Genomic DNA, 25,697 nt, shown 5'->3' with positions numbered 1-25,697 from the left:
TCTCCTTGTCGAGGACTCGAGTGTCGTTTCGAACTTTTGATTTCATTTCTCACTCACTCAATTTCTTAGCTCAGCACCTAGCCACCGAGTGAGCCTTCTCCTTCTCATCTCTGTCTCAAATCCAACTTCAGCCAGCCAGTCACCGGCCCACCACCACACGGATCATCCACCGCTGTCTCTCTTCGACGGTGGACCCTTCCTTCACGACACAGAACCACAACCACTACTAGTCTCTCTCTCGCGATTCTCTCTCGAGATTCTCTCTCTCAGATTCAGACACAGGTAAATAAATATGGGAATTACTTTAGGGTTTGTGAAATTTAATTTACGAATTCTTGATTAAGGTTTGTAATTTTAGGGTTTTTGAAATTTAAATTTTGAATTCTAGATTAGGGTATGTTTGGTTTCACATATTCTATTTAATAAATATAATGGTTCTTGGGTTTTTGCAGATTGGTCAAGGTCCGAAGGAACTGGGCTCTTTTGCTTTGCTTCTGCAGCTTCTGTGCTGGAGTTTTATTTACCAACATATAAGTTTCTCAAATGAAGTAATCAGGAACTTATGGATTAGAACTTATGTTCGATGTCTGTTCTTTTAACCTAGTCGTAATATATTTTGTTCATTGCTTGAGATAAAGTAATCAGGAAACATTGACATATGCATATGGATTAGAATTGTTTGTCTCCCACGTTTGTGATGCCAACGGGCTAGACTGGAAAAAGTGACCTGAACTTTCAGAATGTTGTACAAGATGTTGGCAGAGTAGTCAAATACTATATGGTTTGTACTTATTGGTCCTTTTGAACCTTCTGTATTTAAACCTCTTGAGTTATAAGTGGTTGCTTGTCTCCAAACGTTTAAAATTTGAAGTCTATGGGTCGATTATGTTGGGGATGGAAGAAGACTACACTAATACAATAAAGTGTCATTCCTTTAGTAGGTGGCGCTTTGCTGCTTTCACAATCCTTACAAAGTTGCATTTCCTGTGGGATATTGCATTTCAGAACAATTATTTTCTTTGATTGGCTCCTTCTGTATGTTATGTCAGTTCCTATGGAGTTCATATAATGCAAACCGCACAGCCAAATATTATAGCCCAAAAACTCAAAAATATTTCGGAATTCCCGATTGTCCCAAAATACCAAAGCTATTTTGGGATTGCCAAAAATTTAGTTTGCATCGATCTTTATATTGGAAATACCGAAAATTTCGGTTTGGGAATCGTCCGAACCGCCCCTAGTTCTGAGAGGTTGACGGGACGTGTTGCCGATAGAGAGAGGGAGTAGGTGTAGGTATTCCAGAGAGAGAAAGAGACAGGGTTGAGTGGTGATGCTGAATTTGGGGTATGGGAGAAGTGGGAATTGCAGAGAGAGGGAGGGAGGGATGGGGTTGGTTTTGAAAGATTTGCTCCACCTAGGATTGTTCCTCTAAGATTTCGACAGCGTTGTCCCTCTCCCGAGTCCCCCCAACGAAGCCGTCATTCGCCTCCTCGCTCAAGGTCCTCCCCATATCTATCTCAGTCCGTACTTTCTCTCTAAAATTTGTACCATTTGGGTTTAGGTTTCATCAGATGGCGTTTGTCAGTGTTTATACTAAACTGACGACTCTTTTATCCTTTGTTGGTGAAATTGAAGGTCAGTAGCTCTCTTAAATTGATGAGGGGCTACAATTCGTGCAAAGAAAAAGCCAGAGATATGCTACTATTTTGGAAGAGAATAGATAAAGAGATGGTATCCTTCCCTTCTCCTCTAGAAAGGCATTGAGTACAAGAAGTATATGCATGAAAATATAAAAATGCATGTCTTTTTATCCTATTGATCTTAAATTTAGTCCTCTCTAATGATGTGTAGTAGGCCTCAAATTCATATCTTCAAAAATTCATGTCTAAAGTTCTGTACATCTTCTGTTTTGGGTTTTTTTTTTTTTCCTGTTTTAGGTGATGAAGGAAGGGGGGGGGGGGGGGGGGGGGGGGGGGGGGGGGAGGAGGTTGGGGATGGAGAAGGTGAAGGTACTGACGGAGAAGTTGAAGTACTAATCGAGAAGGTTATGAAATTGGTGAATATAAGTCTGACGGCACTATTACCTTGGCCCAATTTGCACCACTGATATATAATAATTTTCTTCAGAAGCAATATGTCGAACTACTGCTACTTCGTCAGAATGAGCAGTTGAAACAATCGAGTTTATTTAATTATGATTTTCCTTATTAATTTGACCATGAAAATTGTCAATTATTTTCTAAATGTTGGATGATTTTATATAATTTTTCGTTTAAATTTGTGGGTTTTTTTCATTTAAATTGTGGGTTTTGGAGAATTCTTAGTCAAATTTATGGGTTCTTTTGATGCAAATTTATGTGAGATTAATCAACTGCAATGTCGGATATGATAATACGTGGACATGTTCATATGTTTTCCAATGTTGTTATATACTCTCCTATCAACTCTGAATGTTGAATTAGTCAACTATTAATGTCAGATTAATCTAAGTTGGGCATCAGTTCATATGTTTTTCAATGTTTTATAAAAACGACGCAATTTTCACTTGGTTTTGAGTATGTGTAGAATAGTGGGAGATTCATTTGTAAAAATTCCTCAATGATCATTTGAATATAAATTCTGAATACTACACTGCCGTTTTGCTTAAAGCAAATATGTAAAGACTACTTGAGAAACTAACAGTATACAAAATCTGACTGATTTTATTTGTTTCTGTCTTTTTCTGGGTTTGTCTGCTATGGCTATTATGAGTTTCTGGTTTTCTTCATGTTTCAGGCAGTTGCTTCTTTAGGGACTCATGACATAGCATTAGAGATGGGAAAGAAGGTGATATGTCAAAGGTAATTTTCGTTATCCGTTCAATTTTGATGGTGGCCCTTATCTTAGTTGTGTTTATTTTGTATGTTGTATATATCCATGTACATATGCATATGTGTGTGTGTAGCTTGATCATCTAACAAAAAACATGCTAAACTATATAGAAAATGAAAATGATATGTATTAGTGTGTAAAGATGTTGCCTTTCTATTATTTTGTAGTACACTACTTTTATTGTGCTAGGCACTATTCTCTATCATTCAGAAGTAATTTGCACACAACAATTTAGAACATTTTATGTGTAAATTTCCAAAATCATGGCACTATTGATGGTTGCTCTCTAAGTGGGCAAATTAGGTGCAAAAAAAAAAAAAAAATCTGAGCTGTGAATTTTTTTCTTGGTGTACTTGATGACATTACTAGGTTCACAGTGTTTTGAAGTTGGATGATTTCTTAACTGCAGTCTTGAAGTGCAGGAACTGTGGAACCTGCAATGGTTGGCAGGCATTGCGGGGTACCATATGCAGATGATTAGGGAGGGTGCAATACCAAGTCAAGAATTACACCTTGAGAAGGTAAACTTTCCTTCATTTAGATTTTGACCTCTCTGTCTGGAAAATAAGGTTTGTGATTTTGGTATGCATATGTGGTTCTTGGTTTTTAGAACGAAAGTTACTTTTGTTTTGAAATTGCAATTTGAGTTGTTGTCTGTGTCTGTGTGTTCTGTGAATTTGTTTTGAGAACAAAAGTTACATTGGTTTTGAGATGGCATGCTTGATTAATTCAAAAGTAGGAAAAAATAGGATTTTTAGTTGGTTTGTATAATCTTTTATACAAAGTCTTAAAATGCATGCTTGATTCATTCAAAAGTAGGAAAAAAATGGGATTTTTGCAGTGAATTTGTCCTGTTTTGGTTCAATGGTTTGAGCAATATGGACAAAAGTTGCGTTGGTTCTCAAATGGCATGCCTTGATTCAATCAAAAGTAGAAAAAATTGGGATTTTTGCCGTAAATTTGTTCTGTTTTGGTTCAATGGTTTAAGCACAAAACAAAGCTGCCTATTTGGTTGAATAGTTTAGGGAAAAAACAACACTGCCCTATTAAAATGCCACGCTTGAATGCTCCTCTGTGTGTGTTACGTGTTTTGTCTGCGTGTGTGTGTGTTTTGTGTTTTATTTGGCATCTACTTCCATTAGATTTCAATCTTTAGACTAAATAAAACAAAGAACATGAATAGATTATTAATGGATTTACTATGTATGGGAATTTCAGGAATTTGGATTGTTCGAGGGAGAAGTTGGTCCCTTGGCATTTTGAGGTGTATAGTTATATGCCCTTGGCATTTTAATGCAATTGGAAATGCATTACAGAATCAGAACCCGCAGCAGCGTATGGGCAATTTTCTATTTATCTTTGAAATTGAATACAGGTGCTACACAATTTTGAAACTGAACATAAACATTAAAATTATTTTTAAAACTGAACACGATTATTTTTAAAACTAAACAGAATTAGGGTGCATTGATTATTTCTGAGACTATGTATGGTATGACAAGTTATCGGCGGGAACGAGCGCGTAGTTCTCTTGCTCACAGATCAATGCCACCGTCAACACCGTACTACACACCTCGGGCATAAATCTGCTACTCTGGCTTTGTCACACCACTCACCACTGACATTACAGTTATTCTATCCGTCTCTCTCATACCTGACTGCATTTGTCATTTTCTTTTGTGGCTTCTAGATATCTTCCTCCTCAATTACCAACCGCTCGTTTGCCTCGACAACACCAAAAGCCAATCCAACGGTCCGGTGCATTAATATCTTCCCTCTATACAACACCTTTTCCATTAAATACTATCCTTTTATAACAACTCCAATGGTGGGCTAAAAGCTAAATTACACTCTAAAATTTCCCTCCAAACCCACTCCAACCCAAGAGGAAATTTTAGACTAAATGCTAAATGCTAAACCAAGGCCAAATCCCCCCAAAATTTAACCCAGAAATCGGAGTGGACTTCACCCAATATTTATCGGAATTTAAATTTTTTTAGATTAAAATGTTCATAAAATTAATTTACGATAGTCTACATATTTATTTTTTTTTTAAATTTAATTTAACAAAAAAATTAGTCTAAGTTCATTTTTTAATAATCTCAGGCCAAAATTTTAGATTAGAATAGTTGGAGCAGAAAAATTATTTCTGGGCTAAAAGCTAAATTTTCCGAATTAAAATATTTGACTTTTAGCCCAACCATTAGAGATGGTCTTAGGAAATTATTATTTTCCATGGATTTTCCTGAGGCATGTGTGTGCATCCTTGATGAGACTTTTGCCCAAACGCTACACGGAGATAAAACAGACAAATTAAACTCCAGCGACTATTTGTCCAAAATAAAAAATAAAAAATTCCAATGACTAAACCAAATGAATAAATCCATAATCTTCCAAGAAACGACGTCGTGCATATATAAAACAACTGCAGAATAATTATACATAGAGCTACTGTCTGTGAGATAATTTGGTTAAATTTCAAAGTTTCGAAATCCTTTTTATTAGTTTTCTTTAACTATTAAGATTCGTTAAGTTTGATTTGACTATAATATGATAGAGAGATTGATAGTTGTAACGATTGTATAATATCTTCTGATAAAATCAAAAAAATTAAGTCTGTGATTCTAAAGATTTTTCATTAATAATTTAATGAGTTGATTTGTCAGTTGTGCTCAGAACTACATATTCCAAATCTTGTGCAATCTCCATTGGTGAACAAGTATATTCTCAGCCTCTACGATTTTGTAGTGTGGAATTGAAATATTTTCTTTTGGAAATTATAGAAATGTCCTTAGTCAAAACTGATTGGAAATTGTTTGGAAATTTCTTGAAGAAATTGGTGGCATACTAATTCAAAGCCGTGTGTGCAAAGCGCGTGAAGCGAGGGCCCCATCCCATGTGCCCTTTTCATGCTTTAGAGCATCCCCAGCGTGGGGTTTTGCTCGGGGGTCGGGCTCCAAAACAATGGCCCGAGGGCCGGTGGAGATGCTCCAGCGTGCGGGAGGCCGAAGGCAGGGGGAGGCCCGAGGGCCAGGCCCGTGAGGGATTGCCAGGCCTTGAGCCCGAGGTGGGGCTGACGCAAGGCTGACGCCAGGGTGGCGTCAGCGCATTATTTTATTTTTTTTGTGTCAGGCGCGTGCACCCTACCCGCGCGTGGGGGCGCGTCGCCGACACAAAAAAAATTAAAAAAAGCAATTGTCAGTTACCGTTGGGAACTTAATGTGGACCGTTAGATCCTAACGGTCACTTAATGTGGACCGTTAGATCTCAACGGTAAAAAAAAAAAAAAGTCAGATTTAATATCCACCGTTCGATCTGAGATCAACGGTGGATATTAAAATGCTTTATAAATTAAAAAATAAATGAAAAAATAGTTTTAAAATTTTGAAAAGTTACCGTTGTGACACGTGGCACAATCTGGAGCGTTGGAATTCAAATTTTTTTATATCTAACGGCAGAGATTAATTAATTGAATAAAAATTGTAAAAAATTCAAAAAAATATCTGAAAAATCTGAAAAAAATTGTAAAAAAAATTGTTTTTACTTTTCTATAAATACCTTCTCATTATCATCTACCTTACACAACAATTTCATATTTTCTCAACTACTTTCAATCACATTCCTTTCTTTGTCTCAAAGTTTGAATCCATTTTTTTTCAACAAAATGACCACTGGTGCAGGTACGAATTGGTCGCTTATTGAAGATGTTGCGTTGTGTACTAGCTGGGTTGAAGTTACTCATAGTTCGCTTACGGGTAATGAGATGCAGTTGCGAGAAATGTGGAGTCTTATTCATACCAATTTTCTTGAGAAAATTGGTGGGAAAAGAACCAAAGAATCGATGTCCAGTCGTTGGAAATTACTTAGCCAATCGTTTAGTACGTGGAGAGACGCTTTGGCACAAGCTAGTAGTAATATTCGAAGTGGGGAAAATTACTCGGATCAGGTAACAATATATTATTTATTTGATACCCAAATTTACATTATAATTATTTGTTACTTATATATATATATATTTGTTACTTATATATATATATATATATGTATATATTTGCTAGTTACTTATTTTTCATTAAAATTATTTATTTGTTACTTATTTTCATTATTTACTAAACTTGAAGCCTTCTTACTTATTTTCATTATATTTGTTACTTATATATATATGTATATATTTGCTAGTTACTTATTTTCATTATAATTATTTATTTGTTACTTATTTTTATTGTGTAGGAACTTCAAGCACAAGCTTGGTACGTTGCCAAAACCAAAAGCAAAAATAAATCATTCAACCGGTGGGAATGTTGGAATATTGTCAAAGATTGTCCTAAATTTAGAGTTGTGCCAGTCGGTCTAGAAGTGCACATGAACAGCACCCCTCTACACTCTACACCCGATCATGTTCATGAAGATGATGCAGAAGAAGTGCCCGAAACGCCCCTCCCTGAACGCGCGTCGGGTTCGACCCGTTTTCCAATTAGGCCTGAAGGTAAGAAGGCTTCAAAGAGAAAAGGGAGTGCTTCGAAGAACGATTATGCAAAGTTCATGGAAGAACTTACTCGCCAAGGTGAATTGACTTTGGCGAGGGACCTGGCGAAAGATGAGGTTGATAAGGCTAGAGAGGCATCAAAACAAGCAGCTGTTGAGAGAGAATTTTATGCTAATGAGAGAGAAAGAGAGCTACTTAGGCAAGAAAGGGAACATGTTAGAGAAGAAAGACGGGCTCAACAAGATCGTGAGATTATGAACATGTCTTTAGAAGGGAAGTCTCCAAATTCTAAATTTTTTTGGAAGTCAGAGAAAGCGGACGTTGTGCGAAGGAGGCGTGCAAGAGAAGCAATAGCAAGCCAAGGTGGTTCTAGCACCGCAAGATAAGATCATCCTAGCACCACAAATTGGTTAAGTGATGATGAATAGAGTAATTTTTGTAATCGGAGCCCATAATTTTCCAATCACTTTGGGTTGTAATTTATTATTTATTGTTTGTATTATTTATGTTGTTTCCAATTTCTTGAATATTTATTCAAATTAATTTGGTAAGTTATTTATTAAAAGTCCATCGTTCTAATTAAAAGTCCTTTACATAAACATAAACATAAAAAAATTACATATACTAAGAATTACATAAACATAAACATAAAAAAAATACATAAACATAAACATAAACATACTAAGAATTACATATACTAAGAATTACATAAACATAAACATAAAAAAAATACATAGACATAAACATACTAAGAATTACATATACTAAGAATTACATAAACATAAACATAAAAAAATTACATAAACATACCAAATAATAAAACACACCAAATAAAATAACATAAACATACCAAATTCAAAAAAACACACTAAATGAACTTAATTATCTTCAGCTTGTTTCAATGCCCACTGGTGCTCTATCAAGTCAATTTGTCGGGCATTGTGCATGTCTGGCATTTGAAATGCAATATATCGTTGAATGAGCCTTTCGTTGTAACGTCCATCCCTTTGTAATGGCTCATGTTGCACGGGCTCATCGGTGGCGTCATGAGCACAATATATACGTGTTCTTGAATTGTTCATCGGGTCTGGCTCATATTCATCAACAGCTTCATAATCGTACTCATCTTCCACAATCATGTTGTGAAGAATAATGCACGTCATCATGATGGATCGAAGCGACTCTACATCAAACAATCTGGCAGCACCCCTTACTATCGCCCAGCGAGCTTGGAGGATACCGAAACAACGCTCCACATCCTTCCTGCACCCCTCTTGACAGCTTGCAAAGTGTTTTTCCTTTGCACTCCGCGGACGTGGCACTGTTTTGACAAAGGTTGACCAGCGCGGGTAGATGCCGTCAGCTAGGTAGTATGGCCCGTCGTACATACGTCCGTTGACCTCATACGTAACTTTTGGTGCCTTTCCTTGCAGGACATCGTTGAACACTGGGGATTGGGCAAGGACGTTGATGTCATTTTGAGCTCCCGGGACCCCGAAAAAGGCGTGCTAAATCCATGTATCAAAAGATGCCACCGCCTCCAGAATGATAATTTTTGCTCCTTTTCTGTCCCCGTAAGCGCCTTGCCATGCACTTGGACAGTTTTTCCACATCCAGTGCATACAATCAATGCTTCCAATCATCCCAGGAAAGCCACGCATCTCCGCCTTCTTCAACAGCCGCTCCAAGTCCATGCGTGTAGGTTTGCGGAGGTACTCAGCGGTGTAGATAGATTCGATTGCTCCGCAAAACCTCATCAGGGACTCAAGAATGGTTGATTGCCCCATCCTCGTTATCTCATCCACTTAGTCTGCAGATGCTCCATATGCAAGCATCCGCAAGGCAGCAGTAATTTTTTGCTCAGGCAGTAGACCCATAGCACCAAAAGCATCTTTTTTTTGCACAAAATAAGAATCATGGTTGCAAACAGCAATCATGATTTTGTTGAACAAATGTCGTTCCATTCTAAAACGACGTCTAAAGTACGTATCAGGGAATGCACTATTAGGAACAAAATAATCATCCAAGAGTTCCATACCTCGTCGTTGCCTGCTTCTATCAAGGTTTCCGGAACGGTTGGGCCTGCAGATCTGAGCCGCAGCTTGGATGACTCAACGGGAATGTGAGGCTCTGCCCCTTCTTACTTCGTCATTTCTCATTTGACGCTCCTCGTCCTCTTCCCTCTCATTTCTTACCCTCTGGTGATTGAAGATTGCTTCAGATTCGTTAAACAATTCTTCCTCTTCCTGATTGTATTCCCACATCATCCTTGAGGAAGAAGAAGACGACATTGAAAGAAAGAAACAGAAACTATGAATAATGATACAAATTTTTGTGAATAAGGAAGCAAAAACTATGAATAATGATAGAGATCTTGAGAATTTTGGTGTGAGATTTGTGAGGATGGATGGTGGATTATATAGAGGATTCAGAAAGGATTAGGTTCTGCATAATGCCACGTGGCATGCCGTCATTCGTTACAAATCTGATGGAAATCTATCCTCAAAGATTGTAAACAGATTATGACACGTGGCATGCCGTCATTCGTTAAAAATCTGATGGAAATCTATCCTCAAAGATTGTGAACCGATTATGACACGTGGCGCGACGTGATTGGTTAATAATCTTATCAGAAATCCATCACCAATAATTGTATTATTTTGTATTATTTAATAATACTTCGGATAATGACACGTGGCGCAACGAGAACGATTAAAAATCTTATCCGATATTACAATTAAAATTATTTTGTATTATTTTATAATAAAAAAAAATAATAATATTTTATTGCCTATTGCCAGGACTATTGAAGTGTAACGGTGGAGATGCAAATTCTATTGCCAGGGCTACTTACTGTTCATTAAGGGCAGTTACTGTTCATTAGGTGGATTGAATAGTGTATTGCCAGGGGGAGGGCTCCAACGCTGGAGTTGCTCTTAGTAACCGGTCCTCTATTACTCGAAGCTTTTTCAGAAGAGCCTTTGGAACTTTGTGCATCTAGTCAAAAGCCAATTCAAGTAAAATCTGAGCTAGTCTCCCACTTCCCCTCTCTTTTATGTTTCATTAGATCCTCCTTGATTCTGAACTACTCTCTCTCTCTCTCTCTTGCATTATTGGACCCTCCTTAATTTTGAACCAGTCTTTCTCTCTATTCACAATTAATCTCTCTGCAACTACTACTCCTGGATCTGAAAACTAGAGGTTATGGATATGCCTTCTTCTTCTTCGTTGTCGTCATCCGCTGCCGCTCCTGCTGATGATACAAAAAAGTAGTTGTTTTGGATATATTATTTTGAAGGTGGAGAAAACAAACAAGCCATTGTCAAATTGGTAGAGGTTAGTCAGTGTTTAATGTTTGTTGATACTGTTTAAGGCTCTTTCTATATTTTTTGTCATTTCTTTTTAAAATTAGGAAAAATTTGAAATAGGTCCTATTTTATAAATTATCTTTTGAAATAGATTTAATTTTTAATGATTTTTAATTTTTGAAATAGATTCAATTTTTAATTATTTTGGATCTATATCAAAAGATCCCTTTTAATTAATAAGTTTAGGTGTTATGTTATGCTGGCATTTAATTTGCTAATTAATTTTTGTTATGTCCGCTGTTAATTTCATCTCTCACTCGTTGATTTTCGAGCCTTTGAAACTTTGTGCAGGTAGCCAAAAGCCAATTCAAGGTAATGGATATTGCTACTGCTTCTTCTTCCTAATGGACATGTAGTCATTATACATGCATTTTGTAACATAATTAGGAAACTGTGAAAGCAAAATATAATTATTAGGACAATATTTGTGTAATGAGTATTCACCTCTTAATTTTGTCCAATGAGAAATTAACACATGATTTATTCTTGTATAATATTATGTACATGTCATTAATTTTTCTTGGGCTTTTAAAACAAAAAACACGTGTCATGAGTGAGTACATAAAATACTTGCTAGTGAGTACTCAAGTATTATTCAAATTAATTTTGTATGACACCCCAGTTCAGTTAATTGCATCTGCTATGTTTCTTCATAAACATGAATTACATCTGAGGACAGAGTTTGAGGTCTAATTCCCCTCCACCAATATTGTTTGTATAAAAACCATACCAACCATTTCGATAAATATGTTTTGTCCTCCATGAAGCGTTTGTAACTTTGTGAAAGCGTTGGTTAGTTTAGCATTATCAATTATCAAATATTTTTTAAGTATGTGAAAGTGACTAATCCTTGTCTCTCCAAATTTTCAATTTTTGTCCTCCTGAAGCGTTTGTAACCTTGTGCACCTACCTAATAGAGAGATGGACGCCATCGGGACTCTATTGTACATGTGCTGCAGATCATTTTCTTCTTCGTCTCCTGCGGCTGATTCTGCTGCTGATTCTACTTCTGTTGTTGATGGTGCTGATGCTGATAAGCCCCCACGTCGAGAAAAGTATGATGTGTTTATCAGTTTCAGAGGTGAGGACACCCGCCTTGGTATTACCAGCCATCTTCATGCTGCCCTACTTCAGAAGAAAATTGAAACCTGCATCGATAACAGACTTCAGAGAGGAAAAGAAATCGAAAGTGCCCTTCTAGAAGCAATCGAGAAATCCACCATTTCAGTGATCATTTTCTCACAAAACTATGCTTCTTCCACATGGTGTTTGGATGAGCTTGTGCATATACTCAAATGCAACAACAGAGAAGGCCAGATCGTTATACCCGTATTCTACGACATCAATCCATCTGATGTACGAAAACAACATGGGAGTTATGCAGATGCATTTGCTCAACTTGAGAAACGTTTCGATAACAAAATCGACAAGCTGCACAAGTAGAGGGATGCTTTGACGACTGCAGCCAATCTATCTGGGTTTGATTATTCAAACAAAGTCGGGTAACTAACTCATCCTTTAACTTGTATAAAATTATAAATTTTCTTTAAACTGTGACAATTTGATTTGTGATAAGATTTGGTAAAGCATATTTAAGACTAACTATTGGTTTTTTCATTCTACATAATAATACTCATATATGCCAGGACGGAGGCAGATCTAATTAAGAATGTTGTTGATCATATTTGGACCAAATTGATTTGTGAATCATCATGTGATTAGAGGGCTTGGTTGGAATTGAAAGCGGCATCGAGCAAATTGAAGAGCTATTGGGCATTCATTCACAGAACGCTTGCATCACTGTAGGTATTTGGGGAATGGGTGGTATTGGCAAGACCACCCTTGCTGAAACTGTATTTCGGAGACACTCTTCTAAATTCGAAGCTTCTTGTTTTGTTAAGAATGTTAGGGAGAACTCAGAAAAAGCAGATGGACCAGATCACTTGGAAAAAACCCTTCTTAAGGAGATATTAAAGGAAGAAGGTTTATCCATAGGATCAACTTTTGTTCGAGATAGGCTCAGCTGTACAAAGGTCCTCATTGTTCTTGATGATGTGAGTGATTCAATGCAATTGGAACTTTTAGCTCGCAATCGTCTCCGGTTTGGCACTAGAAGTAGAATCATTATCACAACTAGAGATAAGCGCACACTTAGGCAAACTGTTGAAGAGGATAAGATCTATGAGGTTAAGGGATTAAAACCGGATGATGCTCTTCTGCTCTTCTGTTCGCGTGCTTTCAAGAATAACAGTACTCGTAGAACAGATTATAAGAAGTTGGCAAAAATGGTCGTGCAGTATGCCAGAGGCGTTCCTTTAGCTCTTACAGTTTTGAGGTCCTTGTTTTGTAATTGCAAGAGCGAAGATGAATGGGAAGATGAATTCAACAAATTGAAACAATTTCCCAGTGAAGATATCCAGAAAGTGTTGAGAATCAGTTATGATAGATTGGGAGACAATGAGAAGGAGATATTTCTAGATATAGCATGTTTTCATAAGGGGAAGTCTCTGGTTGAGGTAAAACGAATGTTAGATGTTCGTGGATTCTTTGCGCCATCTGGAATTAGAATTCTCATTGAGATGTCTCTCATATCAATTGATTCAAAAAGGGGAATGGAAACCATAAAGAGGGACGATTTGCTACAAGAAATGGGAAGGGAAACCATAGAGATGCACGATTTGCTACAAGAAATGGGAAGGAAGATTGTTCAAGACCAAGGTATTAAAGATCCTGGTAAACGGAGTAGGTTGTTCAATGGTGAGGATGTCTATCGTGTATTGAGGAGTAACACGGTAAGAGTCAAATGCATTCAAATTCTTTCTTCTTTTTTTTTTTTTTAGAAAATAAAAATTATAAACTTGAGATGATAACAGAACAAAGTAAAACTAATTTATAATAAAGAAGTGAGATTGTTAAAAGATGAATTTGATTGAATATTTATTGTGTTAGGAAGTTTTGGAATACGAACAAATGTTTATTCATTTAGACAAGCAGAGGAGGATACAATTATGTTGGATATTTGACTAGACTAAGACACTTGTACATGATTACCATCGCAAATACTCTTTGTTCCAAATGTGCGTTACATTTTAATATGTTTATATTCACATTTAAACTTTCTTCTTATTCTCAGGAAACTCCAAATGTTGAAGCCATACAAGTTAATTGGAATAAGCTTAAATACCGACCATTCAAACGTGCAGACTTCAAAAAGATATCTAACCTAAAAATGCTAATTGTGGATGGTGGCTACAACTTGACCGCTTCTCTAGACCTTCCCGATTCTCTTCGTTATCTTTACTGGTTTAGATATCCACTGGAATCATTGCCGTCAAATTTTACTCCAGAAAATCTAGTTGAGCTTCATATGCCATTTAGCAAAGTTAAGAAGCTTTGGAAAGAAAAGCAGGTATATTATATTATGTGCCTATTTTAATTCTTGTATAAAATCAAGTGTAGAAATTATATTAATTCTTTATATTTCTATTTAATTTGTTGCAGATACTTGTCAACTTGCAAGTTATCGATCTGTCATACTCTTACTATCTAACTGAAGTTCCAAATCTCTCTGGGAGTCTAAACTTTGTGAAGATAGATCTCAGGGACTGAACGTTTGGTTGAAGTTCCATCGTATTTTCAACGTCTTGACAAGCTTACTCATCTTGATCTTGGAGGCTGCAGGAGTCTCAAGTATCTTCCAGGAATGCCAAGAAATATTCAATACTTAAATTTAGAATGCAGTGGTATAGAGGAGTTGCCTGAATCAGTTTGGTCCAACGAAAATATTTCTTACTTGAATTTAAGGCAATGTGAAGACCTTAAGAAACTTCCAAGCAGCAGGTGTAAGTTGAAAAATGGCGAGAAACTCGATCTTGATTTGTGCTATACATTTGAAAACTTTCCAAAGATTTTGGAGCCAATGGAACATTTGAAGTCCTTAAGTTTAGTTCAAACAGCAGTTACAGAGCTACCCTCAACAATCTGTGAGTTGAAATATCTTGAGAGTCTTGATCTCACCAAGTGTTCAAGATTTTCCAAATTCCCTGAAATCTTGAAGCCAATGGAACATTTGGTATCTCTTTGTTTGCAAGGCACAGCTGTCGAAACGCTTCCTCCGACTATTGGAAATCTAAATAGGCTTCAAGATTTAAACCTTAGTTTATGCAAGCAACTTAAGGATGTCCCAACAAGTTATCTACAGATTAACCAATATTAAACGTCTCAACTTTTATGGCTGTCGGAGACTTGAAAAATTGCCTTCCAGCTGTGTCGGTTTTCTCTCTTTAGAAGAACTAGGACTCAGCGACAGCGGTATAGTGGAAATACCAGCAAGCATCAAACAAGCTCCTCTGTTGTCTATACTCGACTTATGCTGGTGCTATCAGCTTCAATCTATACCAGAGCTCCCAGTGCTATGTAATGTTCAAGCTGAAGACTGCACGTCGCTGAAGATAGTGTCAAGTTCAAGGACAGCACTCACACAAGGTTGGGATAAACCTAATTATTGTTACAGAGTTTTTACTAATTGCCCAAAATTGGATAATAATTCAAGGAGCAACATAATGGATGAAGCACAGATTACAATTATGCGAATGGCAACTGTTGCGCCATTAAAGGACTATTTCTTGCCTCATCATCCCTGGCCTCAGATTAACATTGTATGTCGAGGAAAAGAAATTCCAATTTGGTTCAGCTATCAAAATGAGGGATCTTCAGTAGACATCGAGCTTTGTCCAGATTGGTTTCGAACGGGTTTATTTGGTTTCGCTCTCTGTGTTTTTGTTTCTGGGGTTTCAGGGGTGCACCATGACTTCAGGAGTGTAAGAGCTAATTTCATTGTCAAATTCAAGGGTGAAAGCCAAGAACTGTTCAGTTCTAAGTACATTATCCCAGGCAACAGCTACGACAACAATTGTGACGGCCAACATCATGTGCATGTGTGGAATGAGGCCTTTAGAAGTGAAGAGGTAGCAAAAAACTGTGATGTTTACAAGCTTGCCAAAGAGGCCTCTGTTGTCTTCTTCTGCCCGGTTTCCTATATGAAGGCGGAAAGCTGTGGTATATGCCCATTGTATGCCGGAAGATGCTGAGAAATTCAAATTTGGAGATGAGCCTCAAGTTAGTGGATCAAGTGAGAAGTCTGAAGCAAATGAAAGTGATTAGGAAAAACTTTTTAAGGCAAATTTGTACTTTGATAGCTCACTTGTCTGACCAAGAAATAAGACAACAAATAGGCAAGGCTTTTATTATTTTGGTATTGTTTATGCTTTATACATTATAAACCGCTAGTTAAGGACAAGTGTATATATCATAAACATAGACATTAATTAACACACCATGCCAGGGCAAAGTAAAAATCTCACAACCAAGTGCGGTAGTTTGAACATTCAACACGACAAAAATATGTGATTGTTTAATGGCTGAACTGCAATGAGCAAAAAATATGAATGGCCCGATTGGACTAACACCGGCAAAACTCGGTGTTCTTGCTTGCACCAAAGATCAGCGAAACAAATTTTATTAGAGAGGGTAAAAAATTACAGCAAATTAAGGCTGAAAAAAGAAAGGCACAGCCCCAGTTTAATAATACAATCATCGAATTTGTAACGACAACAAAACCATAGGGCTCTTTGCTTCAATAGGACTAGGAACATTCCAAAATTAAGGAGAAAAATTGTATGTCGCGCTACAAGCTAAAGGAAGAAAAGAAAGAAGAAAAAGCGAGATGCATACATAAAGAAATGAAATACAAAAGATACATTACAAGTTCGATGATTGAACTGCATTTTGACCCGGAAATATTCAATTTTCTCTCTAGCATCCAAGATTTCTTTCCCCAAGTCTCTGGGATATTTGTTATGATTTGACACTTACCAGGAAGTAACATGCACACATAACTTTGGTGCTCAAGATGAGAAAATTGGGGAAACATTAAAGTTCTAAGTAATGAGAAAATTGGGGAAACATTAAAGTTCTAAGTACCTTTTTATCAGCTTCAGTTGCTTCTTTGAACTTTGAGTTCAGTAAGTTAACCTCCTCTGTAGTCAGTTGATCTACAAGATGTTTCTCCAATTCCGGTACTCTGGGTTTCCGCTAATTGGCCTGCCGCTTTTCCTCAGCATGAGAAGGAGCAACTGTCTTCGGTGGCCTTCCTCCAGCTGGGGGTGCCAAGTGCCGAGCACCAAGACCAGGCATCAGTTGCTGTTGTTGAAAGCCTTTTAAAGTGAAAAATAAGAAACTATTCTCCATCAAAGAAAGACATGCTTCAAAATATAAAAGTGATATGTTTTATGGATGAATACCAGAAGCAGGTCTCCAGGCTACATTGCCAGCATTGGAGTAATTATTTGCAGGTTGAAAAATATTGGATGAATCAAACGTAACATTGCTTGGTAGCACTGCTGGAAGAGGGCGTCCCTCTCTAAACCGCTACATCAAAGATAATGTGGCATGATGGGTGGTCATTCTATCAATCTAGACTGCACATTTAGACATGGCTCAATTTAATAGTATACATTTACGGATGTTCGTATGTTCGTATGTCAATTGGCCAGCAAAAGATTACTCCCAATTAAATTTTATATCTACAAAATATCTATGGCCTATGTAAGTTTTTACATCAAAATACGAACACATCATGCAACGAATGAACATCCAACAGCAAAGCATCTGGCAGAAAAATATGCTTGATTGAGCCTGTTACGTTCAGCAATTCAAGCTAATGAGAAAGTGCATTCATATAATCAATATTTAGCATAATATGCCCCTGGTTATCATTTTATACGGAAATTCCTTCGCAAAACAAGTACAAAAATCTCAACATGAGTAAGCCCCGGTTTGGTACTGAGATGATTCTGAAACAAATATCTATAAAAAAAAGCTAGGAGGTTTTTTATGTTTGGTAAATATTCAGCTTCAGTTTTTTTTCACAGTTTTGGGTGAAAAAAAGCCAAAAACACAAAGCTGCAAAAACTAACTTTAAAAAACCAGTTTTTTTTCACATCTGTTTTACATAAAAATTTATCAAACACTATAATACTGTTTTTCTTTTTCAAAAGCACTTTTATAAAAAAGTTTACCAAACACTTTACTGCTTTATTTCACAGCTGCTTATTCTTACATCATAGCAGAAACAGTTTTTTTTCAAAGCACATCAATACCAAACTAGCCCAACTGTAGTATAAATTCTTCATCTACTTATTTTCTACCATTTCAACATAAATTCCGCATTTTTACTAACACGAAATAAAGCTTAGATAAGAGAATTAAGACATCCCGAACTCCCACTTCAACTACAATTAGACTACAAATGCAAAATCAATCTGATTCGGAACACAAATATAATCATACACACACATCCAATTATACATAAGCATATACATATATATAGAGAGAGAGTACTTGCGCAAGGACCTGTTTGGGTGACCACAGCCCTGGAAGAAAGCGATGACTTCATTGCCACTAATCCGGCCATCGCAGTCCAAATCGACCAGTCGGAAATACGCATAGAAGAGATCCACATGCGCCGATTGGTTCTGCGTCGACCCCATCGCCACCGTCTGATTGCGATTTGCGACAAATCAGACCATGGAATCCATCGAGAGCGCTTCGCTCTCAGGCTGCCGTACGCATGAGGAGCGCAGGAAGAATCAGAAAACCACGAATTCGAAGGACCAAGATTTCGATTTGTCAACTTGTACAAAGTGGGGAAACAAAGCCGTGCAAATATAGAAAGGTACAAATTAATGCGAGATTGAGAAGGAAGTTACAATTTAGAAATCAGAGTCATTTGTTTGTCAGATATTTGATATGTTATATTATCAGACTGTAAATGTACATTTAGGTATCGTTTTTGTAAATCCGTCTAAAGAGGAAACTTAATTGATAATTTATACACACCCATATAGATTAACTACTTATCATGGCCAACAAGCAGCTTATGTCCACGATGGTGTTGTGTTCGCGTTTCGTCAGTTTCACGTCCTCTTCTTCTTTAAGGAGACGATCAATGATTAGTGTTCTAAAATACGATTATAAATCCTTTAAATAACTTCATTAGTTGGTACAATTAAGGCATTTTGATTGATCTCTTTTGTGATCGCCTCATTTTCGCTATTTAATTAGTCCCTCAAACTTCTTGCATTACATAATGTGCATGGAAAGGTCTATTAAATAAAACATTAGGGATCTTTGAAGTAGTACTATGTTTCGGAACAAAATCAAAGAACCGGCCTGATAATTGATGTAATTAGTAAACATTGACACATAATGTAATGCATTCTTAATTGGAGCTACAACCTTGTCTAGTTTTTTTTTTTTTTTTCTTTTTTGTAAGCGTATATGTTAGTTTGGTGTATGTCGTCGGCCACTCTGGATTGAAGTGTGCAACTCCGTTGTGGGAGCTTCTTTTGTTCTCAGTTGTAGCAAATGTCTCAATCACCGAGACGAATTTCTTGAATTTTATCAAGTACATGTTGATTTATGTGCTCCTAACTATTTTTTAGCATGAATAGTTTATAGTTGCACCTTTTTATTTGCAAATGTTAAGAGCAGTTGCTCACATGTGCGTAAACTATAGATTATGAATACAGACATAACTTGGATTCTAATTGGATATTTGGTGTTACAACATAAATAATAAAGTTGAGCATTTTTCAATATACCGAAAACACAATCTAATACACCAATTATCGTTTTCCAATCATAGACTATATTTAATAAGTTACTGTTGAACAAAAAAAATAACATATTAAAAAGTAGAATCCATACAAAATTGGATCAATCTACAAGACAAAATAAAAATGTAATCTAGCCCAAAAAAAATGAGGATGGGCTTTACATACAGATCAACATCCATAAATAAAATAGAAATAAAAAGAAATATGTGTTTCCTCCTACAAAAAGGGGAGGTAACGTGCAAAGCAAGGCCTCCCTATTTTTCTGCAAAAGCAAGACGTGGAAGACTGCACAGTTAGTGGGAGAAGTTCAGAGAAAGTGGCGGAAGACATGGCCTTCATTTCCCCCACGTAAAAAACTGTAAAGCTTCCTAGGATGTCTATAAATAGGCATCAGCTGCTATCAGAAAGGGAACAAAAAAAAAAAAAAAAAAAAAGGGAGATGAGACTGCAGGAATTAAGAGAGAAATCAAAGAGGTGAACTGCTGCGGAAATTCAGGGAGACAAGCAAGCAGAGGAGAGGATACACGGCAAAGGAAAGCAACAAAGCATTTAAAGGTACAAATTCATTCTTCTAAATTTTTCTTTGTTTTGGTTTCTATCGGTTTTGCAGGAAATAAAAAAGCAATTTGCTTCTCCAACCTCTCCCATTCCCCAACGTCCTCCCAAGTTGCAGCCCAACAAACCGCAACAAAACCACCACAAATCTCTTCCGCCGCGGCGATATACAATGGAGATTTCAGCAAAACGCGCTGATCGGATTCAACTCAATTTCAAAAAGAAAAACCAGTTGCACGGGTGCCCAAGGAAGTTTGGAAGTCTGATTTGCATGGAGGGACAACGCGGCGCCTACCAATCATGCCCAGTGATGGTTCGAGGTTCGCCGACAACGCAAGGATGGTTTCAAACAAGGCAACAGCAGTGGCGAATGCACACGCAGCAACCACCGAGGACCTTTGTCCAGATGGTCGCCGACTTCCTCTCTCCCGGTTGCAATACTGTCGTGGCCCAGCCTCCTACTCCGTGCCCAGCGATGGTTCCGAAATTCGTCAACGACGCAAGGGCAGTTTCCGAATGAGGCAATAGCAGCCACGGATATACGAGAGCACCACCGAGAATCTCTGCCCAACTTGCCGCTGCGACGCCGCCGAACACCACGACTTCAAAAACACCGACGGCCACAGCAGCCACGCCGTCCTCCAATTTGCAAGCCCAGCGTCGCAGCATGCTCCATGCATAAAAGAAGGTGGTCATAAACGAAGTCCTTCGCCGTGAGAACAACAACCGCAGTGGTTGCCACATATGGAGTTGAAAAGGTTGCTGTTGCTCCGTTTTAGAAGCTCATTGAGAAACTTCGAATCAAGAGTAAAGGAATACGACTCGAAGGATTTGGCGTGTTGCTGCTGCTCCGTTTTAGGAGGTCATTGGGAAACTTCAAATCAAAAGCAGAGGAATGTGACACTAAGGATTTGGCGTGTTGCTACTGCTCCGTTTTAGGAGCCCATTGGGAAACTTCAAATCAAAAACAGATGGGAGCTCATTGGGAAACTTCAAAGCAAAAGCAGGGGAATGCGACTTAAAGGATTTAGCGTGTTGCTGCTGCTCCGTTTTCGGAGCTCATTGGGAAACTTCAAATCAAAAGCAGAGGAATGCGACTCGGAGGATTTGGCATGTTGCTGTCCAAGTCAGTAGCAGCAAAAGGAAGATATGCAGGGATTTTCTAACACGATCCGATCTCGATATTTCCCGAATATCCAAATAGGCATGTGCTGGTCGACACTGAGGGTAATGAAAGTCATTTATGGAATACAAGGGTAATGATTAGGAGGAAATATACATGAATAAATAATCATTGGGGAAATTAAGTGAATTAAACAGAGTTTAAGAAAATAGCTTGAGCGCACAGAACACGCTCTAAAACAAAATCACAAAGAAAAGATCGTTACAAGATATCACACAAGTGAAAGATAGACCACTACTGGTAGGGAAATGCCTCGTACGTTGTGTCGTAGTCCTCGTTTCTAAGACCTGAATGGGGGCGCAAAACAAAGGTGAGTGGACTAAGTTCATATATACAATACTAAGAAAACAGTTATCAAGATACTAATCCCCACAGTTTATATAAGGAAAACTACTAACATAATAAGTGATAGGTTTATTGAAAACCCTAGCATGCCAAAAACACCTCAAAAGACATATCGCGGAGAAACATCGTGGAAAACAAAATATCAATCGTCTCACAGATCGTCTCGTAAGCACGGTGTGTTGCCGGTAAGATCACTGAATAAATATAACTCCTGACCCTATGCCAACACCGTGGTCTCTGCGCCCGTAGCAAGAGATTACCAACTCCCAGCCCAATGCCTGCTTTGTGTCCCTCAGCCCGTAGCTAGGGATTATTTCTCCAGGCTAAACTGCCAACACTAGATCCTCGCCCCAAGTGACATAGTGTCCACTAGGTGCGTGCAAATAGTTACGCCTCTCATAAATAACCACTTCATAGTATAAAGTCATCCATCATCTATACTATAAAGAGGGGTTTCTAAAACATGTTCTAGCATCCTATTGTCATCCATCAGATAGTCTACCGGTTCATGGTTTTTATAGAAAATACAATATATCAAACTATAGCTCAAAGTAGGCTAATAATTAATTCCTTACAAAATAACGAGATGATAATCAACATTTCGATAAACATGCTTAACATAAAATCAATTCATAAACTTGTAAGGCATGATTTTCATTTATGCAATTAAACTATGAAATCATGTAATTTTAGAAGTGGTCCACTCACAGATACTCAGTGGCAACAGAGTTGTGCGGAAAAGGATTAAGGAAATCCCCACTAGCCAGTTCACCTAAGCACAAAAATGTACAATTTATCAAACTATGCCCAAACGTTAGAATTCCAGGAAATGAACGCCAAAAATGGATTCGGGACATCGTAATTGGCCTAGGAGGGATTTTGAGTTTTTGGGTCTTAAGATTTTTGGTTAAAAAAGGTTAGGGTGAAAAGGGGTGGTTTGGGCTTAAGCCCCAAACCAACAAACACACACGCACGGCACAACACACACACACACACACGCGTGCACCACACACACTCACACATGCTTACACACACATACACGCTCACACGGACACACACACGCACAGCATGCATACGCATGCACGACATGCACACGCATGCACGGCATGCACGCCGCACACACACACACACACGTGCGCCACACACGCTTACACAGACACACACACACATGCACGGCATGCACACACACACACGCAGTCCACAGCCCAAAGGCTTCACACACAGGGCCGGGCTTTAAGCCCTTTCTAACTAAAAATGGCCCAAGGCCCTTTGGGTCAATAAAATAAATAACAAAAATTAAATAAAAAGAAATAGAATGGGCTGTGTTTGGTCTACGGCCCAAAGCCTGTGAAATCTTGAAGCCGATGGAACATTTGGTGTCTCTTCGTTTGGAACACACAGCTGTAGAAATGCTTCCTTCGTCTATTGGAAATCTAAATAGGCTTCAAGATTTAAACCTTCGTTCGTGCAAGCAACTTAAGGATGTCCCAACAAGTATCTCCAGTTTAACCAATCTTAAACGTCTCGACTTTATTGGCTGTTGGAGACTTGAAAAATTGCCTTCCAGGTCTTTCGGTTTTCGCTCTTTAGAAGAACTAGAACTCAGCTTCAGCGGTATATTGGAAATACCAGCAAGCATCAAACAAGCTTCTCGGTTGTCTATGCTCGACGTACGCTGTTGCCGTCAGCTTCAATCTATACCAGAGCTCCCAGTGCTATGCAATGTTAAAGCTGAAGACTGCACGTCGCTGAAGATAGTGTCAAGTTCAAGGACAGCACTCACACAAGGTTGGGATAAACCTAATTATTTTTTCAGAGTTTTTACTAATTGCCCAAAATTGGATAATAATTCAAGGAGCAACATAATGGATGAAGCACAGATTACAATTATGCGAATGGCAACTGTTGCGCCATTAAAGGACTATTTCTTGCCTCATCATCCCTGGCCTCAGATTAACATTGTATGTCGAGGAAAAGAAATTCCAAATTGGTTCAGCTATCAAAATGAGGGATCTTCAGTAGACATCGAGCTTTGTCCAGATTGGTTTCGAACAGGTTTATTTGGTTTCGCTCTCTCTGTTGTTTCTTGGGTTTCAGAGGCGCAATATTTCTTCTGGAGTGTAAGAGCTAATTTCATTGTCAAATTCATGGGTGAAAGTCATGAACTGTTCACTTCTGAATACATCGGTCACATCAACTTCAATAACGGCCAACATCACGTGCTTGTGTGGAATGAGGCCTTTAGAAGTGAAGAGGTGGTAAAAAACTGCTCCCCTGATGTTTACAAACTTGCCAAAGAGGCCTCTGTTGTCTTTTGCCCGGTGGCTTTTGACGAACGACCTGCTTGTGCTTCCCGTTTGAAGGTGGAAAGCTGTGGTTTATGCCCATTGTATGCGGAAGATGCTGAGAAATTCAAATTTGGTCATGTGTTCAAGTAGAAGAAGAAACAAGACAAGATGATGATTCCAAAGGTGGTGGATCAAGTGATGAGTCTGAAGCAAATGACAGTGATTAGGAAAAACTTTTTAAGGCAAATTTGTACTTTGATAGCTAACTTGTCTGACCAAGAAATAAGACAACAACTAGGCAAGGCTTTTATTATTTTGGTATTGTTTATGCTTTATACATTATAAACTGCTAGTTATGGAAATGTATAATAGCCTATTTGTTTTCTTTAAAACTTGATTTACCCTTATATCATAACCATAGACATTAATTAACACACCATGCCAGGGCAAAGTAAAAATCTCACAACCAAGCGCGATAGTTTGAACATTCACACGACAAAAATATGCGATTGTTCAATGGCTGAACTGTAATGAGCCAAAAATATGAACGGCCCGATTGGACTAACACCGGCAAAACTCAGTGTTCTTGTTTGCACCAAACAAAGATCAGCGAAACAAATTTTATTAGAGAGGGTAAAAAATTACAGGGTATTAAGGCTGAAAAAAGAAAGGCACAGCCCCAGTTTAATCATACAATCTTCAAATTTGTAACAATGATAAAACTATAGGGCTCTTTGCTTCAATAGGACTAGGAACTTTCCAAAATTAAGGAGAAAAATTATACGTCGCGCTACAAGCTAAAGGAAGAAAAGAATGAAGAAAAAGCGAGATGCATACAGAAAGAAATGACATACAAAAGATACATTGCAAGTTCGATGGCTGAACTGCATTTTGGCTCGGAAATATTCAATTTTCTCTCTAGCATCCAAGATTTCTTTCCCCAAGTCTCTAGGATATTTGTTATGATTTGACACTTAACAGGAAGTAACATGCACACATAACTTTGTTGCTCAAGATGAGAAAATTGGGGAAACATTAAAGTTCTAAGTACCTTTTTATCAGCTTCGGTTGCTTCTTTGAACTTTGAGTTCAGCGTGTTAACCTCCTCTGTACTCAGTTGATCTACAAGATGTTTCTCCAATTCGGGTACTCTGGGTTTCCGCTAATTGGCCTGCTGCTTTTCCTCAGCATGAGAAAGAGTAACTGTCTTCAGTGGCCTTCCTCCAGCTGGGGGTGCCATGTGCCGAGCACCAAGACCAGGCATCAGTTGCTGTTGTTGAAAGCCTTTTAAAGTGAAAAATAGGAAACTGTTCTCCATCAAAGAAAGACATGTTTCAAAATATAAAAGTGATTTGTTTTATGGATGAATACCAGAAGTAGGTCTCTAGGCTACATTGCCAGCATTGGAGTAATTATTTGCAGGTTCAAAAATTTTGGATTTATCAAACATAACATTGCTTGGTAGCATTGCTGGAAGAGGGCGTCCCTCCCTAAACCGCTCCATCAAAAATAATGCAGCATGATGGGTAGTCATTCTATCAATCTAGACTGCACATTTAGACATGACTCAATTTAATAGTATATATTTATGGATGTTCGTATGTCAATTGGCCAGCAAACGATTACTCCCAATCACAAATTAAATTTTATATCTACAAAATATCTATGGCATATGTAAGTTTTTACATCAAAATACGAACACATCATGCAACGAATGAACATCCAGCAGCAAAGCATCTCGCAGAAAAATATGATTGATTGAGCCTGTTATGTTCAGCAATTCAAGCTAATGAGAGAGTGCATTCATATAATCAATATTTAACATAATATGCCCCTGGTTATCATTTTATATGGAAATTCCTTCAGCAAAACAAGTATACAGCTTTAAGAACCTATTTGTCGATATGATCCTGACCCAAGAAC

At 37.8% G+C, this 25,697-nt stretch overlaps 2 protein-coding genes and 1 pseudogene across 2 annotated transcripts; all 3 read left to right on the top strand.

Moving 5' to 3' along the window:
* The first annotated feature begins 11,370 nt into the window (after nucleotides 1-11,370).
* LOC137725205 (disease resistance protein RUN1-like) lies at nucleotides 11,371-16,116 on the top strand (annotated as a pseudogene).
* LOC137724828 (disease resistance-like protein DSC1) lies at nucleotides 14,956-15,815 on the top strand. The gene is made up of 2 exons (XM_068463507.1): nucleotides 14,956-14,997; nucleotides 15,111-15,815. Exons 1-2 carry the CDS (start codon nucleotides 14,956-14,958, stop codon nucleotides 15,813-15,815), a joined length of 747 nt encoding a protein of 248 aa, XP_068319608.1.
* Nucleotides 16,117-22,850: 6,734 nt separating the features above from the next.
* LOC137724827 (disease resistance protein RPS4B-like) lies at nucleotides 22,851-23,924 on the top strand. Its single transcript, XM_068463506.1, has one exon. The coding sequence runs from the start codon at nucleotides 22,851-22,853 to the stop codon at nucleotides 23,922-23,924; it is 1,074 nt and encodes a 357-aa protein (XP_068319607.1).
* The last annotated feature ends 1,773 nt before the right edge of the window (nucleotides 23,925-25,697 follow it).

Source organism: Pyrus communis, chromosome 2 (assembly GCF_963583255.1).
Source record: "Pyrus communis chromosome 2, drPyrComm1.1, whole genome shotgun sequence".
Classification (NCBI taxonomy): Eukaryota; Viridiplantae; Streptophyta; class Magnoliopsida; order Rosales; family Rosaceae; genus Pyrus; species Pyrus communis.
Note: the sequence above shows the minus strand (reverse complement) of the source record. Positions and strands in the feature narration are given on the sequence as shown.

What these genes read in the sequence shown, in the direction of transcription:
- LOC137724827 (XM_068463506.1), top strand. Translation starts at nt 22,851, where the DNA reads ATGGAACATTTGGTGTCTCTTCGTTTGGAACACACAGCTGTAGAAATG.
- LOC137724828 (XM_068463507.1), top strand. Translation starts at nt 14,956, where the DNA reads ATGGCTGTCGGAGACTTGAAAAATTGCCTTCCAGCTGTGTCG. An exon ending in ATTGCCTTCCAGCTGTGTCG is followed by an intron (nt 14,998 to 15,110) that starts GTTTTCTCTCTT and finishes TGGTGCTATCAG; the next exon opens with CTTCAATCTATACCAGAGCT.